This window comes from Felis catus, chromosome E2 (genome assembly GCF_018350175.1).
Source record: "Felis catus isolate Fca126 chromosome E2, F.catus_Fca126_mat1.0, whole genome shotgun sequence".
Classification (NCBI taxonomy): Eukaryota; Metazoa; Chordata; class Mammalia; order Carnivora; family Felidae; genus Felis; species Felis catus.
Window position 1 is genome coordinate 4,462,213 of NC_058382.1, and position 22,788 is coordinate 4,485,000.

At 41.8% G+C, this 22,788-nt stretch overlaps 1 protein-coding gene and 1 pseudogene across 1 annotated transcript in view; both read left to right on the forward strand.

Annotated features, from left to right (window-relative positions):
• FELCATV1R-PS68 (vomeronasal 1 receptor felCatV1R-ps68 pseudogene) lies at window positions 16,052-17,037 on the forward strand (annotated as a pseudogene).
• The window catches only part of LOC105261213 (zinc finger protein 345-like), a 126,553-nt gene continuing 123,620 nt past the window's right edge, over window positions 19,856-22,788 (forward strand). Inside the window, 1 exon segment of the mRNA XM_045047128.1 lies at window positions 19,856-21,569. Within this exon segment, the coding sequence (XP_044903063.1) occupies window positions 21,558-21,569 (12 nt within the window). The 5' untranslated portion in view covers window positions 19,856-21,557.

A 22,788-nucleotide genomic window follows, 5' to 3' on the forward strand; every position in this document is an offset into this window, starting at 1 on the left:
AAGAATCTGTAACAAAACTCACATTCCCCTTTTTTTTTCAAAAACTTTTAATGTTTATTCATTTTTTTTTTTTTTTTTTTTAGAGAGAGACAGAGTGCAAGCGGGGTAGGGGCAGAGAGAGAGGGAGACACAGAATCCGAAGCAGGCTCCAGGCTCTGAGCTGCCAGCACAGAACCCAATGCGGGGCTTGAACTCACAGGCTGTGAGATCATTATCTGAGCCAAAGTCAGATGCCCAACCTACTGAGCCACCCAGGTGCCCCTGTTACTTCTATTTAAATTAAAAAAAAAAAAAGTTTATTTATTCTGAGAGAGAAAGAGAGAGCAGGTAAGCATGAGCAGGGAACAGACAGAGAGAGAGAATCCCAAGCAGGATCCATACTGTCAGCATAGAGTCTGACACAGGACTCTATCCCAGGAACCATGAGATCATGACCTGAGCTGAAATCAAGAGTCAGATACTTAAATGACTGATCCACCGACGTGCCCCTGTTGTTGCTTGTAAAGGATGAATTACAGCCTTGGCATTCTGTGTAAAAGTGGGAGTGTCTCTAATAACATTCTATAGTGTCATTTAATGCTTGTAAAATTTTTATTAGAGCATTTTATGATTCAGTGAAAAGAATTTTCTGAGCAATTTATGGCAAATAACATGCTACTGTTTCAAATGCTTGCTTGAGTGCCCACTCAGTTTAAAAATTATAGTTAGGGGCGCCTGGGTGGCTCAGTCAGTTAAGCCTTCAACTGCAGCTCAGGTCATGATCTTGCAGTTTGTGAATTTGAGCCCCACGTTAGGCTCTGTGCTGACAGCTTAGAGCCTGGAGCCTGCTAAAGATTCTGTGTCTCCCTCTCTCTCTCTGCCCCTCCCCTCTTCACGCTCTGTGTCTGTCTGTCTGTCTGTCTGTCTCTCTCTCAAAAACAAACATTAAGAAAAATCTTAAACTTATGGTATCTAGAAGGATCCTTTTATAAAATTATGGTATCTAGAAGGATCCTTTGTATGCTTTATTCAGAATTTTTTCAGTTAACATTTTACTTAATCTTGTTTTGCAATCCAATAACAAAGCTTTCTATTTTTTAAAGTTTATTTTGAGAGAGAGAGAGAGAGAGAGAGAGAGAGAGAGAGAGAGCGCATACGCATGCCCATGAGCAGACGAGGGGCACAGAGAGAGGGAGAGCATGAATCCCAAACACTGTCAGCATAATCCACACTGTCAGCATGGAGCCCCACACAGGGCTCAATCCCAGGAACTGCGAGATCATGACCTGAGCTGAAACCAAGGGTCAGATGCTGAACTGAGTCAACCACCCGGGCACCCCAGAGCTTCCTTTTTAATGATAGTTGCCACATCATTAATTACTTGTGCTTTTGTTTTTTATCTATGTTTTGTAATCTTGAATAACAATTTTCATTGCAGTTGAGGACAGTGTAGGGTTTAATTCAAATAGCAATCAGCCATATGTCACTTGCCAATAAAATTAATGTGTAAATTTATTTGTGTAAATATTACCCGTACGTTGTTGTTTCATGACTTAACTTTGTTTTTTGGTTAGTTGTCGGTGGTTGTTTTATCCTGTTTTATCCCGGGTGAGTTGTCATAATAGAATTAATGTCGTCATCTATTTGGGAATGAATTCATATTCTCTTTGGGAGAGAAACACCGTTTTGAATTGAACGTCATTTTGTTAAACTTTTATCTCTGTATCAATTTTAGGTGTCATAAATTATTATTAATTGTGGTCCAAAATATATGCCATGAAATTTACCATTTTAACAGTTTTTAACTGAAGTATTAAGTGTATTTACATTATTGCAAAACCCACCTCTTGAATTTTCTCATCTTGCAAAACTGAAACTCCATATCTGTTAAAGCAGCCACTTCCACATTTGTCTCTACTCTAAGCCGCTTGCTTGCCCTTCCTTCCTTCCTTCCTTCCTTCCTTCCTTCCTTCCTTCCTTCCTTCCTTCCTTCCTTCCTTCCTTCCTCCCTTCTTCATGAGGTTCAAGACATTAATTTAGCCACTTAAATGAAATCATACTGTATCTCTCTTTGTGACTCATAGATTTCACTTAATATAATATCATCACTTTTTAACCATGTTGTATAAAACGACAAGATGTGTTTTTTTCAAAGCTGAATATGATGCTAGTGCATTTAAATGCTATATTTTCTTTATCCATTCATGAACATTTCTGTTGCTTGCATTTATTATTAGCTTTTCTGAATAATGCTGCTGCCCATCTGCTTGTGCAAATATCTCTTGCGGATCCTATTCTGAATTCTTTTGATTATATAGTCTCAAGTGGGATGGCTGGATCACGCGATAACATGATTTCAAAAGTTGTGAGGAAACTCCAGTCTGTTTTCCATAGTGGTCGCACCATTTGCATTTCCTCTAGCAGTCCATAGGGTTCCAATTTCTCCTCTTCCTTTCCAACACATGTAGCTTTTTTGTTCTTGTTTAATAGTGGGGGTGAACAAGTATGAAGTGACAACTCACTGTTTGATTTGTATTTCTCTAATGAATAGGGATTTTGAGCATCTTTCCTGTGCTGGTCCATTTGTGTACCTTCCTTGGATTATGTCCATTCAATCCTTTGTCCAGTTTTTAATCATGCTAGTTGCTTTGTGTTTGTTGTTGCAAGAGTTCTCTATATATTCTAGATGTTAATTCATTATGCTCTGGAGGCTCTGCGAAAAATTTCCTTCCATTTCTCAGGTTGCCTTTTCACTCCACTGTTTCCTTAAAATTACTTTCTCTGGTTTCCATATGTGTGAATATATTGCATTTGATTTCCTTAGTCTCAAGGTATTTACTGGTTATTATTTTTTTTTAATTTCATTTTGACCCATTGATTGTTTCAGAGTGCGTTGTTCAATTTCCAAGTATTTGTGGAATTTCCAATTTTCCACCTGCTATTCACTCTTAGTTTCTTTATGTGGTGGTCAAAGAAGACACTGGTATGATTTCATCATCTTAAATTTGTTAACTTGTTTTGGGGACACTTGGGTGGCTCAGTTGGTTAAGCATCTGACTCTCAATCTCAGCTCAGGTCTTGATATCAGGGTTGTGAGTTCAAGCCTCTACTTAAAAAAAAAAAAAATTCAAGAAGGCCTAAGCAAATTTGTTAACTTGTTTTGAAGGCAAACAGATTGTCTCTAATAGAGGATGTTCCGTGTGTGATTGAGAAGATTGTGTATTCTGTTCTTGCCTGGTGGAGTGATCTGTGTTACATCCATTATATGTAATTGTTCTATAACATTGTTCAAGTACTCGCCTTCTTGGACTTGAATGTGGTCCTTCTATCCAGTTAAATCGAGGTATTACCCTCTGCTACTGTGGCTGATGCTGTGTATTTCTTGCTTCACTTCTGTCTTTTGGGCTTCATATATATGAGATCTCTGGTGTTAGGTACACACATAATTGTTCTAGTACCTGGGTAATTTCATTCTTTTATATACATATAATGTCGTTTTTCTGTTCTGACACTCTATGAACTTAATGTATATTTGTCTGATATAAGTATGGCCACCCGTGCCCTCTTTTGGTTTCCATTTGCCCGAATTGTCCTTTAAAAAAAATTTTTTTTTTACATTTATTCATTTTTAAGAGACAGAGACAGAGCACGAGTGGGAGAGGGGCAGAGAGAGAGGGAGACACAGAATCCGAAGCAGGCTCCAGGCTCTGAGCTGTCAGCACAGAGCCCGACGCAGGGCTCAAACTCATGAACCATGATTTCGTGAGCTGAGCCAAAGTCGGAAGCTTAACCGACTGAGCCACCCAGGCGCCCCGGTTTATTTGTTTTTAATGGAAGGTGGTAAAGCATCCCTGTGGGTTCTGTCTGGAGCTTTCTGCTAGTCCTTAAAAAATCCTGAATTCTAGTTTTCTCCAGTATCTAGCAACAACTCCCCAAATTAACGTCTTGAACTTTTTCCTTTCTGCCTTGGAATCATGAGAACTAAAACTTCTTTTTTTGAAGCTCTGCAAGTTGAAGTTGAGGAAAAATTACCACAACAGGTTACGTATGGGGAAGCTGCCTGCTGTATGAACCACTCAGAAAGTTCATCACAACATCTGATGCCATCATGAGAGACATTCTAAATTTTTTCAATGTTTATTCATTATTTTTGAGAGAGAGAGAGAGAGAGAGTGAGTGAGCAGGGGAGAGGCAGAGAGAGAGGGAGACACAGAATCTGAAGCAGGCTCCAGGCTCTGAGCTGTCAGCACAGAGCCTGACACTGTGAGATCATGACCTGAGCCAAAGTCAGATGCTTAACCAACTGAGCCCCCCAGGCGCCCCAGAAATATGCTTTTACCTCCTTTTACTTGCATCTTATGTGTGTCCTTAGATTTAATGTGACTCTTTTATAGCCAGGAGGATGTTGGATCTTGTGTTTTACTCACTCAGCTGATTTATGCCTTTTAATGCGGGGGTGGGGGAGTTTAATCTACGTACAAAGTAATTCCTGAAAGGGAAGGACTATGGCTGCTGTTTTCTCATAGATTTCTGTACTTTTTGTAGCTATTTTATCCCACCTTTCTTTTCTTCCTGTGTCCCATTATGTTTCTTTGATGTTTGTAATGACATAACTTGATACCATTCTCATTTCCTTTTTATGTCTTCTACAGTTTTTTTTTGTTGTTGTTGTTTTGTTTTTGGTTACCATGGGGATTACTTAAAACCTCCCAAAGCTGTAAGAAACCATTTTAACCAGATATTGGCAGTAGCATACAAAACTCTACTACTTGGCGTGTCTGGGTGGCTCAGTCGGTTAAGCATCTGACTTCAGCTCAGGTCATGATCTCGTGGCTCATGAGTTCAAGCCCCATGTCCTGCTCTGTGCTGACAGCTCAGAGCCTGGAGCCTGCTTTGAATTCTGTGTCTCCCTCTCTTTCTGTCCGTCCCCTGCTAGCACTCTGTCTCTCTCTTAATAATGAATAAACATTAAAAAAAAAAAAAACTCTACTACTTATCCTGTCCATCCCTGCACCCACTTTATGTCACCAATAACCCCAATTCTCTCTTTTATGTGGTGTAGTCTATAATTTCGATACATCATTTTATACTTTCATTTTATTTTTAAAATTTTTGTCATATAAAAAGAAGCAATTTGTGTTCCCTCAATAAAACATTCTAGGTTTCTATCTTTGTGTAAACAGTTACATTTGCCAGAGAGCTTTATCTTATCATGTGGTTTTAGTTACTGTTTGGAGTCAATGCATTTTAACCAGAAAGACTTCCTTTAATGTTTCTTGTAGGGCAGGTCTAGTGGTTTTTACCTGGGGAATTCTTCATTTCTCTATTTTTGGAGGACAAAAGGCCAGATGCACCACCTTTGGTTGATAGTTTCTGATCTTTCAGTACTTAATATATTATCTCATGTACTTCTTCATGTAAGTCCTGCTGAGAGACCATTCATATTCTTAGAGGAGCTCTGTTGCACAAGAGAAGTTGCTTTTCTCATGCTGTTGCAAAATTCTCTTTTCACTTGTGATTTTTTTAATTAAAAATTTAACAAAAAGTTTTTAAACGATTTTATTTATTTTTGACAGACATAGTGCGAGCACGGGAGGGGGAGAGAGAGACAGAGACACAGAATCTGAAGAGGCTCCAGGCTCTGAGCTGTCAGCACAGAGCCCGACGCGGGGCTCAAACCCACCAACCGTGAGATCATGACTTGAGCTGGAGTCGGAGGCTTAACCGACTGAGCCACCCAGGCGCCCCATGTGATTTTTTTTTTAATGTTTGTTTATTTTTGAGAGAGCTCAAGTGGGGAAGGGGCGAAGAGAGGGGGACAGAGGATCTGAAGTGGACTCTGCTCTGGAAGCAGACAGTGCACTGCGGGGTCTGAACTCACTAACCACAAGACCATAACCTGAGCTGAAGTTAGACACTCAACCGACTGAGCCATCCAGGTGCCCCTCACTTGCAATTTTTGATGTTAATTATAATGTGCCACTGTGCCCATGTCTTGACATCTATCCTACTTAAAATTCACTGAGCTTCTTGGATATGTGTCTTTCTTTCCACAGTTGTGAGAAGGATAAGCCAGTAGTTCTTTATGTAAGTTCTCTGCCCCCTTTCACTCTCCTCGCCTTAGGGGGTCCCCTTAACATATATATTGGTCCACTTTTGGTGTCCCATAAGTCCCTTAGACTCTATCCTTTTTCACATGTACTTTGCTCCCCTCAATGTATGATTTGGGGCGTCTGGGTGGCTCAGTCAGTTGGGCCTCCGACTTCGGCTCCGGTCATGATCTTACAGCTTGTGGGTTCGAGCCCTGCTTCGGGCTCTGTGCTGACAGCTGGGAACCTGGAGCCTGCTTCAGATTCTGTGTCTCCCTCTCTCTCTCTGCTCCTCCCCTGCTCACATACTGTCTCTCTCTCTCTCTCTCTCTCTCTCTCAAAAAATAAATAAACATTAAAAAATAAAAAAAAAAGGGGTCTTTAAGTTGTTTAATTCTTTCTTCTGTTTGATCGAGTCTGCTGACCCTTTAGTGTACTTTTAAATTCAGTTATCGTACTTTCAAGCTCCCAATTTCTGTTTGGTTGTTTTTTTATACTTACTTTCTGTCTCTTTGGATTCTCATTTTGGTCATGCATAATTTACCAGGTATCATTTTAGTTACCTGACTGTTTTCTCCTCTTCTTTCGTGAGCACCTTTATGATAGTTATTTTGAATCCTTTCTCAGGTAATTAATAGTTCTTTGTTAATTGAGAGCCAGTTTTGAAGTTTTATTTTGTTCCTTTCATTGGACCGCGTTCTGTTTCCGTGTATGCCTTGCGATCTTTTGCTGAGGTTTGGGAATTTAAAAACCGGCCTCTGGTCCCAGGATATATGCACTTGCTTTCTATGGAGAACAGAAATAACAGCCACTTGTGTAGTAAATCTGGGGCCTGTCAAACATATGCTGGGATGTGTAATGTCTGGGTGTAATTAAAGAAGTGTTTGTTGTTTCTTGTTCGGTGCACACCATGCATCCCTCTCCTGACGTTGCTCAGCTCTGCAGTCTCGCTGGTGTTTGAACGAGTACTTACCTGTTCTGAGGGTGGACAATACAGTGCATCAAGAGGGTGTTCCCATTCCCTCAGCCCTCCACGTCATGCATGAGACGGGCAGCCGCCATGAAGCCAGATTATTGCCCACACACATCACTCATATCTTCCTCTCCTGAGCAGAGTTGAGAGTTTTCTCATGGTCTTGTCAGAGAGTGCCAGGGAGAGAGAGCAGCTTTGGTGGGCAAGGGTAACAGATTTTCTTTCTTTTTTCAAACTGGTGGTTCTTCATTGGTGCCAGCCTGGAGGTGCTGTGTTCTCCCAACAGGCTTCTGGAGCACTCAAAAAGTCAATTTGGTGACTTTGTATCTCCACAGAAGAGGAAAGTCCCGGTGCTTCCCTTTTCTCCATCTTCCTGATGTCCTATGATGGATATGAATTTTTTACATTAGCATTTTAAAGTATATACGGGTAGGTGTAGTAAGTGGGTTAATTTCTTAGGTACTTTCTCAGTTATGTCTTCTTTTTTCTTTTTTTTTTTTTTTTAAAATTTTTTTTCAACGTCTCAGTTATGTCTTCTTATGAAACCTGGGATTTTTTTTTAATGATTTTTTTAAAATTAAATAATAAATGTTTATTTATTTTTGACAGAGAAGAGAGAGAGAGCAAGCATGAGCAGGGAAGGGGCAGAGAGAGACACACACACACAGAATCCAAAGCAGGCTCCAGGCTCTGAGCTGTCAGCACAGAGCCCGACACAGGGCTCGAACTCACAAACCATGAGATCATGACCTGAACCAAAGTCGGACGCTCAACCGACTGAGCCACCCAGGTGCCCCAATAATTTTTTTAATGTTTATTCACTTTTGAGACTGAGAGAGAGAGAGAAAGAGAGAGAGAGAGAGAGAGATTGATTGAGAATGAGCAGGGAAGGGGCAGAGAAAAAGGGAGACACGAATCCAAAGCAGGCTCCAGGCTCCAAGCTGTCAGCACCAAGCCAGATGTGAAGCCTGAACCCATGAACCACGAGATCATGACGTAGGCAGAAGTTGGATGCTCAAAGCCAACTGAGCCTCCCAGGCGTGCTGTGACACCTGGGAGTTTTGACAAAGACAGGCAAAGAAGATTTATTCCATAAAGTGCTATTGGGAAGATATGGAAGCTGTGACTTTAAGAAAGCACAGTTCATGAAAGATAGAGAAAGTGATTGAAGAGAGTGAAAGGCAGAATGAAGGTTATTATGGGTATAAGTAAACTTCTATGATGGACTCCTTACTGCCACAAGAGATGGGGTGTAGAAAACATTTTGGGCAAAACCCTGCTTTAAGACAGGTATGTTTGCAGAACAATGTCTTTATGAACACAAAGACCCAACTCCATTTCTTAAACGTACATATTCTCTGAGAAGAAATTTGGACCTTCTGGAAAGTCACCTGGTCCATGCTGAAAGTAATGATTTGAACCATTTCAAATACAGGAAGGATTAATTATTCAAACTTTTCTTAATGTCAGAAAATTTTAAATGAAGATCAAAAGTCTAAAACAGGGGCGTCTGGGTGGCTCAGCTAAGCGTGCGACTTTGGCTCAGGTCATGATCTAGCGGTCCGTGAGTTCGAGCCCCATATTGGTCTCTGTGCTGACAGCTCAGAGCCTGGAGCCTGCTTTGGATTCTGTGTCTCCCTCTCTCTCTGCCCCTCCCCCACTTGTGCTCGCTCTCTCTCTCTCTCTCAAAAACAAAAACATTAAATTTTTTTTTTTTACAAATCCTTAAAAAATTAAACAACATAAATATATAGCACTTTTGGGGCACCTGGGTGTCTCAGTCAGTTGGGTGTCCAACTTCAGCTCAGGTCATGATCTTGCATGGTCTGTGAGTTTGATCCCCACGTGGGGCTCTGTGCTGACAGCTCAGAGCCTGGAACCTGTTTCAGAGTCTGTGTTGCCCCTCTCTGTCTCTGCCCCTCCCCCACTCAAGTTCTGTGTCTCTCTGTCTCGAAAATAAATAAGCATTAAATTTTTTTAATTAAAAAAAGGAAATATCAGAAAGTCTTTTATCAAAGCTGAAGCTTTTTTGTATGTCATTGTATCCTTATCAAAGATTTATAAATGTAGTAAATGTGGCAAAGCTTTTAAATGGTTTTCAAAATTCACTCAAAAGCAGAGATGTCACACTGGGGAGAAACCTCACAAATGTACAAAATGTGGCAAAGCCTTTAATTAGCAAGCAAGCCTTTCTTAACATCAGAAAACACATACTGAGAAGAAATCTTACAGATGTAAAGAATTTCGTGAAGCTTTTATTTATTTATTTATTTTTTAATTTTTTTTTTCAACGTTTATTTATTTTTGGGACAGAGAGAGACAGAGCATGAACGGGGGAGGGGCAGAGAGAGAGGGAGACACAGAATCGGAAACAGGCTCCAGGCTCTGAGCCATCAGCCCAGAGCCTGACGCGGGGCTCGAACTCACGGACCGCGAGATCGTGACCTGGCTGAAGTCGGACGCTTAACCGACTGCGCCACCCAGGCGCCCCTTGTGAAGCTTTTAACCATTGCTTAAATTTTCTTTGACATCAGAGTATATGTACCCGGGAGAAATCCAACGAATATACAGGCTATAGCAAAGCCTTTCACCAAAACTACAACCTAAGTAAGCATCAGTGAGTGCTTACTGGGGACAAAACTTACAAATGTAAAGAATGTGGCAAAGCCATTCCATGGAACTCAACATCAACTCATCAGAGGGTGTATCCTGGAAAGAAACCCTAGAAATGTAATGAATAGGGGAATACTTTTGTTTTAAATATACATTTCAGATAAGAAGAGGTCCATATAGCATTAAAAACCTCAAATATGTAAAAAATTGGTGCTGTATATAATGAAAAAGAAAATCTGAATAAACATCTGAGAGTTCATAGTGAAAAGCACTAAGCCTATCACCACTTTAAAGACAATAATCTAAATCATAATATTTATTGTAGAGAATAACCCAAAGTTAAAACACTTAGATCATTTTTAGGAGAGTCTTCAAAATGCATGGTTAGAGGCTCTACCCCTGTGCAGTTGAAATAGGTGTATTGCACTTGATTTCCCCAAATTTAACTGTTATTATAGACTGCTCTTGACCAGAAACCTTACCGAGAACATAAATAGTTTGATCCACACATATTTGGAATGTGAAAAGTAAAACCAAGGGAACCATAACTCTCAGATCATTACATCAGAGGAAGAAGACTGGTTGTTGAATGCTTGTAGTCTGTATTTTGACCAAGGATCCTACAGTAATTTTGCAGTGATTTATATGCATATAAATATTACAAATATTCATATCTATTTATATTTATAATATATATTTTAAAGTTTATTTATTTATTTTGAGCAAGAGAGAGAGGGAGAGAGAGAATCCCAAGCAGGCTTGGTGCTGTCAGCACAGAGTCAGACGTGGGGCTTGAGCTCACAATGAACTTGATATATATAATTTTTTTATTTAAAAATTTTAAACTTTTTTTAGTGTTTATTCATTTTTGAGATAGAGAGAGAGCTAGCAGGGGAGGGGCAGAGAGAGAGGGAGACACAGAATCTGAAGCAGGTTTCAGGCTCTGAGCCATCAGCACAGAGCCTGGTGCAGGGCTCGAACCCACAAACCACGAGATTATGACCTGAGCCGAAGCCCAATGACACTTAACTGACTGAGCCACCCAGGTGCCCCAAACTTGATATATTTTAATTAGTAAACCCGAATGGATTTTCATGTGTCAGCACTGATGTGTCATGAATGAATTGTTTTCCTTGTACCAACCTTAACCCACTACACATTAAACAAGGTTGTAGTAAAGAGACTGTAATGACAAAGTACTGTTGACCCTTGAACACCATGGGTTCGAACTGCGCATGTCCACTAACAGGCATATTTTTTACAGTACAGTACTGTAAGGTTATTTTCCTTATGGTTTTCTTTTTTTTTTTTCAACGTTTATTTATTTTTGGGACAGAGAGAGACAGAGCATGAACGGGGGAGGGGCAGAGAGAGAGGGAGACACAGAATCGGAAACAGGCTCCAGGCTCTGAGCTATCAGCCTATCAGCCTGACGTGGGGCTCGAACTCACGGACCGCGAGATCGTGACCTGGCTGAAGTCGGACGCTTAACCGACTGCGCCACCCAGGCGCCCATCCTTATGGTTTTCTTAATAGCATTTTCTTTTCTCTACCTTATTTTATCAGAATACCATATATAAAACATATAATATAGATAATATGTGTTCATCTTGGGTTGTTTTGATATTTCTTTCAAGTGAACAAACATGGGACAGTGCTGAGTATGTAGCAACTATACTATACTTAGGAAGATAACAGTATTCCCTTGGGAGTAATGTTACTGCCCCAGGTCGGAGATGAAAAACATCGACATGAAGTATTGGTATGAATTCTGCTTGTGGAAACAGGACATCTGTCCCTGGGCTGCACTACTGACTCTGAACCTGGGAAGGTAAATTCTATTTGTTTTCTTTCCAAATCATCTCCAGTTCTTCTATGTCTCTTCATCTCCAAATCCCAGCAGCCTATGCATCACAGCTGCCCCCCTTCCACATCAGTCACTCAGGTCCTTGTAGGTTCTCATGAGTAGTTTGGAATTTTTCTGAGCAATGATCTTTAAACAGATCATTGGAGGTCATATTTAAAATTTAAATACAATGTTGTCACCTCTTCATTGAGATAAGAGGACAGAGGTGTCAATGGGCCACAGGTTTAACTCAGGCACTTGGCACTGAGACAGTTATGAAGGCAGATGAAACATAATGATGGTATCCTTTGAGGGGAACATAGGGCTACTGAAAGCAAATATGGAGAACTGTTGAAATGTGGGACACAAATGGTAGGGAGTCTCTTTTAGTCACTGAAAGGGCTTAGGAAGCTACGTGTGATCAGCAAATGTGACAGAGATGGAGACTTGGGAAACGACGTGGGTTTCAGAGAAGTCAGATCCTTTCTTCATGATTTCATATGTCCCTGTTGCAGTGCTGAGGACAGGTGATGTTGGACGACAGAGATTACTGTACTTTTCAGGCTAACATCGGTGGCAGTGGATGGAGAGGGGTTGCTGGAAGATGGAAACGTTGTGGGCATAGCTTTCCCATGTCACATGGCAGAGTAGATGCTGGAAATGAGGAAGCCTTCTGGATGCTGGCAGGATCAGGAGGTGTGTGCTGTCCTTCCACAAAGCACTAGAATCTTAGGCACAGAACCCCAACACCAATCTGATCCACTGTAGATGGATGACATTCCAGTGAAGCTGATCCACGGCTGGCAGGAAACTCAGTTCTGCTTGAGCCCCATGATGGGTGTTCTACTGTGAGGATTGTGCAAGGTACTGATGAGTTGGGGGGCAGTTCATCAGCGCGCATTTCTGCCTTGGACAGTCCACCTAGTTTTTAGGCTAGATGCCCCTATGTTCATTCACCTCATACTTTATTTTTATCCCATCCTATGTGGAGCATTTCTGTCAGTTGTGGAAACTGAGACCATGAAGTTGGACAGCAGGCTATGCTCACATTTAACATTGGCATAACTGAAATATAATAATGGGGGTGCCTGGGTAGCTCAGTTGGTTAAGCATCCAATTCTTGCTTTCAGCTCAAGTAATGATGTCACCATTGTCAGATCTAACCCTGTGTCAGGCTCTGTGTTGACAACCCGGAGCCTGCTTGGGATTCTCTCTCTCTGTCTCTCTCTCTCTCTCTCTCTCTCTCTCTCTGTCTCTGCCCTTACCCACCCTCTCTCAAAATAATAAATTAAAAAAAAGAAATATAATGATGCATTTTTGGGTAATTGCTACTTTGTGTTCAGCTATACCATGAAAAGGCCAATGTGTTCTTATAGAAAAGAAGATGCATCGTTTGGGTTATGTATACAGTGAGTAGGTAGATGCTTATATCTGATAAAGTGGCTCATACACCTTAGGGTGTGCTCTAGTTTTTCTATTTCTTCCTTGTGGTATTGTCCACCTGCCGACATTGTGCTCACACTTGCTCTCTCATGGCCAAAGATGCTTGCCCCACTGTCAGCCACCAAACTGTGTTGCACGCAGCAAAGACGGAGTGTAAATCTGATGGGACTTAGGGAATGTGTTTTCCAACCACTCCTTTTTCAGAGGGAAGGTCTTCCCTTTAAGGCACTTCTCTCTTCATCTCATTGAGCAGAACACTGCCATGTCACAACTCTAAGTAACAACTTATCTGTAACACAGGTGGACACATGAAATTTTGGGAATGGCCAGTGTTGCCTGAAGTATTTCAAGGCATCTGACACAAAGGACACCATGCCTTGAACTGGAATCAGATGTTCCGGAAACAACCTGAAATTTAGAGCAGGCCTACCCAGATTCACAATAATTTTATCATGTATGCAAATGGAGGACTAATTCCTCAGGGCTGGGCATGAAGAGCTGCTTAAGCCTGCGATTGGTCATGCTGTTATAGTAAAAATCATTAAATGCAGATTCATAGTGAGAAGAACTCTATATTCAACTCTATTACAAGTTATAGCATCTATTCAGGCTTGGCTATATGTGTTTCAAATGTTATTTGATGAAATATTTGAATAAATTCCCATTTACTCTAAGTTGGATTATTTTGATGAAAGAATGTGAAGACCAGTGTATTTGGGGGGTGATCTCAGGAAGCTCAGGGAGGGTCTCGAGAGAAGTAAGACATGGAAGACAAAAAAGCCAGAAGAACCTACGATAAGGTCAGATATACTTATGAAGAAAGAAAATGTGCATGTTGTGTGCATGTGTGTGTGCGTGTGTGTGTGATATCACTAACATCGCCACAAATAGATGGTTTCAAAGAGTTACTTAACTCATGGATGACCTGTGACTCAGTTACTGCACAGGTTGTAAAATTTATCTTGCATGAGGGTCCTCTGGTGTACTTGTGAAAATTTCAGATTTCTGAGCCATTTTTTCCCATGTCACCATTTCTTTTTTTTTTTTTTTAACGTTTATTTGTTTTTGAGACAGAGAGAGACAGAGCATGAACGGGGGAGGGGCAGAGAGACAGGGAGACACAGAATGGGAAGCAGGCTCCAGGCTCTGAGCCATCAGCCTAGAGTCCGACGCGGGGCTCGAACTCACGGACCGACAGATCGTGACCTGAGCTGAAGTTGGACGCTTAACCAACTGAGCCACCCAGGCGCCCCTCCATGTCACCATTTCAATAGTCTGGGCTGTAGCCCCCAATTTTCCATTCTCATAAGTTCTCAGGTGATGCCAGTGGGGCCTGTTTTGGGAATGTACTTTGAGAATGAAAATCTGGGTGCATAATTATGGTTGTCATCTTCAATAAAGTTATGAGTGCATCAAGAATGCAGTTAAAAGCACAGATGATCATGAATTATTTGTGGGGGGGACCCTGGTCTTGGTTCTCCAGATGTGAAAGTGGGCTCATATGTAGGCTGGGCTTCTCCTGTGTTTTAACCCTGCAAGTCAGACTTGTGTACCTGGTCCTCAGTAGTCAATTAAATTCCCACTCAGGTCATATGTGTGTTTCCAGGGCTGGAATGTACACTCTCAAGTCTCAGACCATGGAGGTTCCATGTGAAGACTTCTGGGTGAAGCATTGATTGTCAAACAGAGGAGAGAATCAAAGAACAGGTGTTTTTCTGGAAGGCCATTTCAATTCCTCCTGTTGCTGTAGGTACCCAGGTTCAAATGTTGACCCTACCAATATTTAGGTGATCACTAAATCTTTCTTTAACTAAATTATTTTGGTCAGTTGTAAAGAAAAGAAAAAACCTATTGTTTATTTTATATGAAGGGAAAAACCCTGTCTTTCCCTACTGTGTTTCCTGTGTGTCACTCTTACTACACACACAGAACAATTTACTTCTTAGACTTCTAGTCATAAATATGGGGTGGGAGCTTTCCCCACAACTAGCAAGTCTCTAATACCACCTGGATATCCTGCAGTTTAACTCAATCTAAACACTATTTACCCAGAGATGTTGTTAGGCCCTACAGGTAAGAGCACAGTCCCACAAGACTGCTCCCAACCCTCCCCCCACATACTTTCAGATACTATTCAAAAGCTCAGGCTATTACCCATATTTGTGAATGGCTGGTTGTAGATTAGATATTCTGATAATCTCTTCCTTGGGTTCCATCAACTTGCTGGAGAGGCTTGAAGACCTCAGGGAGGGGCGCCTGGGTGGCTCAGTGGGTTGAGCGACCGACGTCGGCTCAGGTCATGATCTCATGGTTTGTGAGTTCGAGCCCCGCATCAGGCCCTGTGCTGATGGCTCAGAGCCCAGAGCCTGCTTCGGATTCTGTATCTCCCTCTCTCTCTCTGCCCCTCCCCCACTCATGCTCTGTCTCTCTCTGTCTCAGAAATAAATAAACATTAAACAATTAAAAAAAAAAGACCTCAGGGAGACATTTATGCTTACTAGATTATTAAAGGTTATGATAAAGGATACAGATGAACAGCCAGATGAAGAGATATGTAGTGTGAGGTTGGAGAAGTTCCCACGTTCAGGAGCTTTTGTCCCCGTGAAGTTAGGGTGTGTCACCCTCCCTGTGTGAATGTGTTCAGCAGCCTGGAAACTCTCCAGACTCCATGCTATTGGGATTTAATGGGATTTTCTTCATGTAGGTATGACCAGTCATTAACTCCATTTGCAGCTTTTCTCCCTTCTCTGGAGTAAGGGGTGGGGGGAGATGAATGTAAATGTTCTAAGCTTCTGATCATAGTTTGGTCTTTCTAGTGCCCCCCCCCCCCCAGGAGCCCACCTAGAGTTGTTTCCATAGAACAAATGATGCATCTAGTGCTCTTATCACTTAGGATAAGTGATAATTATATTAGTCCAAATTCATAAAATCATGAACGTTAAAATCATTAGAACAAAGCATTAATGACAGTAGACCATACAGTACAAACACTATATAACAACTTGGTGAATACTGTAGATTTCATTTTTCACGGAAAAGGTAGCCCACAAGTCATGTTTCTATGCTGATTTTTTTCTGGTTTTGAATGTAAATATTGAACCCTGGAAAATGGCAGCTGAGAATCTGACACTGGGAATGATCTTCCTGGTCCAGATTTTCACTGGACACCTTCAGGATTTCTACCTCTGATGTCATCATTTTCCTTTACTGTGGTGGAACCAGGGCAAGTTTGAGAGGTTTTTATGAGTCATCTGAATGTAGCCAAGTGTTAGTCTTTCCTTCTAGTGGAATCCCAGACATCTTGGCAGCCTTTGGTTTGAAACATTTTCTCTATGATTTTGGATGCAGACTTATATTCTAGTTTCAGAGTTTCCAGAGGTGAGTCCATTGCCAACTCTGGTCCTTGAATGTCTTCCAGGCCATCACCACCAATCCCAGGAGCTCCAGGTGGGCAAAGCATTAAGTAACAGTCCCACATTCCACTGGCCCCTCCAATATCCTCTGCTGGATCCTACTTGACCTGGTAAATATCACAGTTGCTATGTATGTGTGTGACAAGAAGAACAAGAAATAGATCAGAACACCTAGTATCAGACCCTGTTCTGCTATACTTTGTGGCAAACACATAGACTTACTCTCTGCAGCATTCAGATGTACCCCAGATGTTTTCTGCTTAGGACTAATGGTTTTCATTCTGTGCACAAGCCAAGGGGCCAATATATTGATAGGAACAGTATCATACCTAGATCCTCCCCTGAGATAACAGCTACCCCAAGCATTCTTGTCCTAGGGACCATCTTTGTAGCTTTTTATACATTCTCTTCCATTTTTGTAATTTTTCTCTTTTTCCTTAGACTATATGGAGGGAAGTGAACACCTGAGCCTTAATCAATGCGTGTCTCCCAACTGCCCGTCCCTTTATTCTTTTGAGAAATGACTACTGTGTTTCCATGTTCTTCTCTGTATCCTGGAGGAATTACAAAACTTCCTCATCTCATGAGAAAAGTGTAGTCTGTTTTTCTCCATGTCAGTCAACATATATTCAAGCCTCACAGAGTGTATGTATAATTACAAGCCAGTCACATTGTATGTAAAACTGTGAATAATACAGAGAATCTATTTTAGTAATAAATAATAAATTACAGCCATACAATGAATCCTTTAATAGTTATTATATAATTATCCATACAACTATGTTGTATTAATGGTTCCAGTAGATAAGGTCAGAGTCCAATCAGGAATGAAAGAGTTTCTCCTGAAAGAATTCAGAGATACACAAAATATCTTCGAATGTGTATCTTTCAACCTGAGATATTATCTTTGCCCAACATTTACCTGGGCATGGGGTTCTGAAGACAGTTCCACAAAATGGTTAACATGTTTGGGTCCTTCCAGAAACTAGTGTTACTGATAGTCAGTGCAGAGTCTCTAAGTGGCAACAAGCATAGGCCTTGAAACCTGCCACAGTAGGTCCTGCATTAATCCAAACTAAGGAGAGGAGAAGATCCTTTAGGAATGCAAGGTTAAGACTCAAAATATCTAGAACCATGACCACATCTACAGCTACCTGCAACTTCTGTTAACTGCAGTAGAGGCTTTTTACTCCAGAGAGCCCTGTTCAGGGAGAGAAAACATCCCAACTGCATCAGGGATACTGCTGTACCAGGACAGGCCTATGCTCTACCTGATGGCCCAGACTCAGCATAAGGTTTCTGGTACCTGGATCCCTGTGGGGGCATCGGGTCAGTCTCAATGGGGACATTCCCTCCAGCACTAGGGACTCTTAGGAATATTTGCGGATGTCTTGTATAGACTGGGGTTCGGTTGGCACCAGAATCTGAATCTGCTTCCATCTCAGAGAAAGAGGAGTCAGCCAGGGTTCCCTCCTCCCTCCATAGAAGGAATCTCCTTCATGGTGCCCAGGTGGGGGTCATTTCAGGTTCCTGGTACTGTGGTAAAGAACACTGAAAAAGTGTAGGGATGCAAACAGAGTATTCCCATGGCATCTGGTCATTAGAAAAAAGATGGGGGCGCCTGGGTGGCTCAGTTGGTTAAACGTTGAACTCTTGATTTTGGCTTAGTTCATGATCTCAAGGTTTGTGGGAGCCCCTGTTGGGCTCTGTGCTGATAGCTCAGGGCCTGCTTGGGATTCTTTCTCTTCCTCTCTCTCTGTCCCTCCCTGCTCACTCTCTCACTCTCTCTCTCAAAATAAATAAACATTAAAAAAAAAAAAAAGCAGATGAAAAGTCACGATCTCTACCATGCAGGAAATTTTAGGTTGGAGTAAGTGGGTACATTGTTGAATTCAGGATTGTGGAGTCAGTGAGTGGAAGAGGTGGGAACACAGGGGCTTTTGCTGAAGTTGGGCCACTTCCCTTTCTGTGTTGTGGTGTGAGTTCTGGTGTCACTTCTGATGGGTCATCCGTGGACCAAAGAGTTTTTATTAACAGTAGTAGTAGCATTTATTTTACATTCTTGTTAGGAATACAAGTTTCCTAATTGTCCCAGAAAATTGTAAGTGTTCATGTTAAGTTGCTTTTTGTTTTATTTTTATGAAATAGACAGGAAGGAGACTAAATAGGTTAAAATAGTATGAACTCCTGCTCTTTGGGCAGGCTTAGGACTGACAGAGCAGGAAGTACCCAAGAGGGAGGAAGAATCCTCAGGCAGCTCCCTCCCTCCCCCAAACCAGATCCACTCCCTTCTGAGACTGCGTTCAGGTCTGTCCTGACTCTGGGATCTCCTCTCTTCCCAGGATAGATTAGAGGAGGTCAGATTCTGAGTGGCTGCTCCTTTCATCTCTCTGGGGCCAGTGCTCACAATTCCCAAAACTCAGAACCCAATGAATGGGAGCAAAAGACTATATATTTTAGTGCCTTCATTTCTGTTTTTATCATTAAATCCTGTGCCTTTCACAGGATGCGTGAGTGAGCCTTTCACCCAGAATCCTGTTTTCCATTCGCGCAGATTTAGTAGTCTCAGGTAACAAAATAGAAATACATGTATGCATTATGATAGGATTAAAACAATCTAGCTAATTAACATGCCCACCAACTTACATAGTTAGGATTTTTGACTTCTGATTTTTTAATTTTTGTTGAGAACATCTAAGACATACTCTCTTAGCAAATTTTTTATAAGTTTTTTTTGTTTTTTTTTTGTTTTGTTTTTGAGAGACAGAGACAGAATACAAGCAAGGAGGAGGAGAAGAGAGAGGGAGACACAGAATCCAAAGCAGGCTCCAGGCTCCAGGCTCCGATCTGTCAGTACAGAGCCTAACACGGGGCTCGAATCCATGAACTATTGAGATCATGACCTGAGCCAAAGTCAGCTGCTTAACTGACTGAGCCACTCAGGCACCCCTCTTTAGCAAATTTCAAGTATAACAGACATATAATTATGTGTGGTCTCCATGCTGTATTTAGATCTCCAGAATGTATTCATCCTGTGTAACTGAAATTTTGTGCCATGTGACCAACATATCCCACTCCGCCCTCAGCCAGCTCCTGGCCATCACACTTCTACTCTGCTTTTAGGAGTTCAGTATTGTTAGATTCCAGATATAATTGAGATAGTGCAGTATTTGACATTTTGTGTGGCTTATTCCACTTAGCATAACATCATCCAGGCTCACCTACATTGTCCCTTCCATTTTCGTAAGGAAAATATATATATATCTTGTATATAGATAGATAGATATTATATATTATATATTATTTATGATACATAATATATTGTAATATAAGTAATTATATAATAATTATATGTATATAGGTAACAAAAGGTATAAATAATTTAAGTAATTATATAATAAGTATATGATATATAATTATATATAGTATATAAATATATATACAAAATATAATACATATATATATATATATATCACATTTTTTTAACCACCCTTCCTAGGAAGCAGGGAAAATACAGTGAGATGACACTTCCTATTTTCTAAAAGGACTAAACTAGGGGGAAAAAAAAAACCAACAAAATTGCTAACACCAATGTGAAGGAATTAAAATAATCATATATTGCTGATGACAGTGTATTACGTACAGAACTGGCGTTTAATTATAAACTCAAACATTTTTCTATCCTGCTAAGAAAATGTAAACACAACAATGAAAACTCTCTGAATTTCTAATCTACCCTTCTTTTCTCTATTTTTTCATTCATCCATATTTCGGTTCTATACCAACTTTTTTTTTTTTTCAGTTGATAGGGAAACAGAAGAGGCAGATAGGTGGGGGACCAGTATCTACATATTCGTGGTTATTATAGGACACCTGGTACCCAGTCTGCAGGGGACTATGTGGATTAAGTCACATCATACATGTGAGGTACCCAGCGTGGTGCACCATAACTTCCTTGTGAACACAAAATTAATGCTCAGTAAACACTGCAGTAATCAACGTATACCCGTATTTTCCAAATAGAGACTGGCTTAGACATTAGAGCATTCCAGAGCCTTCTTTCAGTAAACTTTAAAGTGCTGTGAAAGCATGTGGTCCTGCAGGATAATGATGGTGGTCTTTGCTGGGAACCAACAGTAAACTGACAACGGTGGAAAGTAAGTGATGAACTCTTGGCTGGGAACTCAGCAGGAGTTGTTTGTGTTGAGTCAGATGGTGGCTGTGGGCTCAGGTGTGCTGTGCCTGTATTCTCTCAGGTAGTGCCACTAAACATGGGTCTCGGGAAGCAGCATCAGCACTAACAAGGAACTGGTGGAAGATGGCGATTCATGGACCCCATTCCAAACCTGCAGAATCACCATTTCTTCTATGGGACCTGGACACCAAATGATTTATACACACATGAAAATCTGAAAGCACCGAACTGCTTATGAGCCTGGGTTCACAATAAGCATCCCATGGTGAGATTTAAGAACCAGTATCACCTGTGCCCTCTGCCGGAGTCTGTCAGGCATCGGTGCTGCTTTAACTATGAGCTCCAGGTGACTTCTCAGGTGAGGCCAGGGTGAAGCACGAGGATTCGCAGACGTATCTGGAAGGGCTGCGTCGGCCTTTCAGTAGAAAAGACGATGATAGTCGGTTCGGCGTGGACTTGCAAGGGGCAAGTTAGTGCAGCCCACTTTCTCTGAGCTGTGGCAGGATGTGTGGCCGTCTGTGGGAGGGGAGGACATCTGAAACTGGGAAGGAGAAACTCACAGGTAAGTGTCCATGCAGGAGCTTTTTTTCTGAAGCTTTCCTGCGACAAAGTCAAGAAGGCAGCGTTTTGTGCATTTCAAGATGCTGCTAGCTCTGAGGTGAAGAGAGCAGAGGGGAGGCTGTGCTGAGGCCTTTAAAGGGGAGGGGGAGGGAGGAGGAGGGAGGTGTCAGAAGGTCCCCTGCAGTGCCGTGACTGATGGGCGTTTATGCATTTATTTTACACAGCGTGATTCTGGATGGCCAGTCCCCGTTCCCCGTCTGCTCTGTGGTTCTCTGTGTTGTGGGAGGTGCCGGACTCAGGTCCTTGGGGCGGGGTTCACCTGAATTCTGTTTGTGCGCATGTGTGAAGTTTTGGCACTAGGAAAAGCAGAAACGGGAGAGGGCATCAAAAACACTGGATACGAACATAAGCCTGAGGGAGGACTGGTTGCCAGCTCGTCTGAACTATGAACTCAGTTGTGAGTACTTGGTTGAAATGCGATTCAAGGCTGGTGAAGGGAGGAGCACAGGATTGCAGGCTTTAGTCCTGAGCGGGGCGTTGTGTGCCGGAGGTCTTTTGCGCGCGTGTGCGTAACTGGTGGGAAACTGCGCAGGCGCTGTGGGGAGCCATTACTAGGGTGAAGTCTGGGCAAGTGAGGGCAGAGTCCTCTTTGTTTCTTGTGCGCATGTGTGAAGGCGATCCAGGCGGGGCAGGGAAACGAGCCTGTTCCTTGCCCCGTTGGAAGTGGGCGAAATGTTTAGGCCACGGGAGGAAAGTGCTTAAAATGAAAGGTGGTACTGTGTAGTGTTAAAAGATGAACGGATGTACGTTCAAACTTTCAAGAATTAATCTGACGCGTTAATCTGTCGCTTCAAATAGTTATGCATGCTCCGTTTATAGGAAATAGTGGTAAGGTTTTTACAGAGAGGATGTGGAAGCAGAGAAAGGAGAGTGATTGGACATGCCTTAAGCGTTTGCCTTATTTTGAAGGCCTAGTTGGCTGTAATTGTTTGTTGTTAAGTTCATTTTCTAACACTCCAGTGCAGTGACTGTGAATTAAGTTGTGGTTCGCTTACAGAGGCTACGGAGGCATTAGTCACCTCAGGCTATGGCTTCCCCGTTTAACAGTGGAAACACAGTTAGTAGGATGTTAAGCTTTCCCCTACCCCTTGTTAGCTACTGTCTACCCCTCATAAGGATGTGCGCTCATGATGGGGCAACAGTCTGAGGTCCCAGAACCACCCAGTTAAGTCACATGTGTACAAATCAAAGATCCACATTTCATGATATGTGTGATAGCATGAGACAGAAACATTCAACTATGTAACTGTATAAGCAAACCAGGCGGTGTGCGCCAGGAGTCCTCTGCGCACGTGCAGAACTAGCGGAAACCTCTATGTGCGCAGGCATTGTGGGGAGCTAGTACAAAGAGTGAAGTCTGGGTAAGTGAGGGGAGGTTCATTGGTGTCTGATGCGCATGTGCAAAAGTGGGACGTGAAGGACAGGGAAAGAGGTCACGGACTCTTACGCCCACAATGAAAGTGGGTAAGCTATTCATGCCATGTGAGAATAGTGGTCAAAATGGAAGGTGATACTGTGTGGTGTTAAATGATGAACTGATATGTAAATTCACATTTACAAGAGTTCATTTGGCCAGTTAAAATGATCTATTCAGAGGTTAGGCATGCTTCACTTGT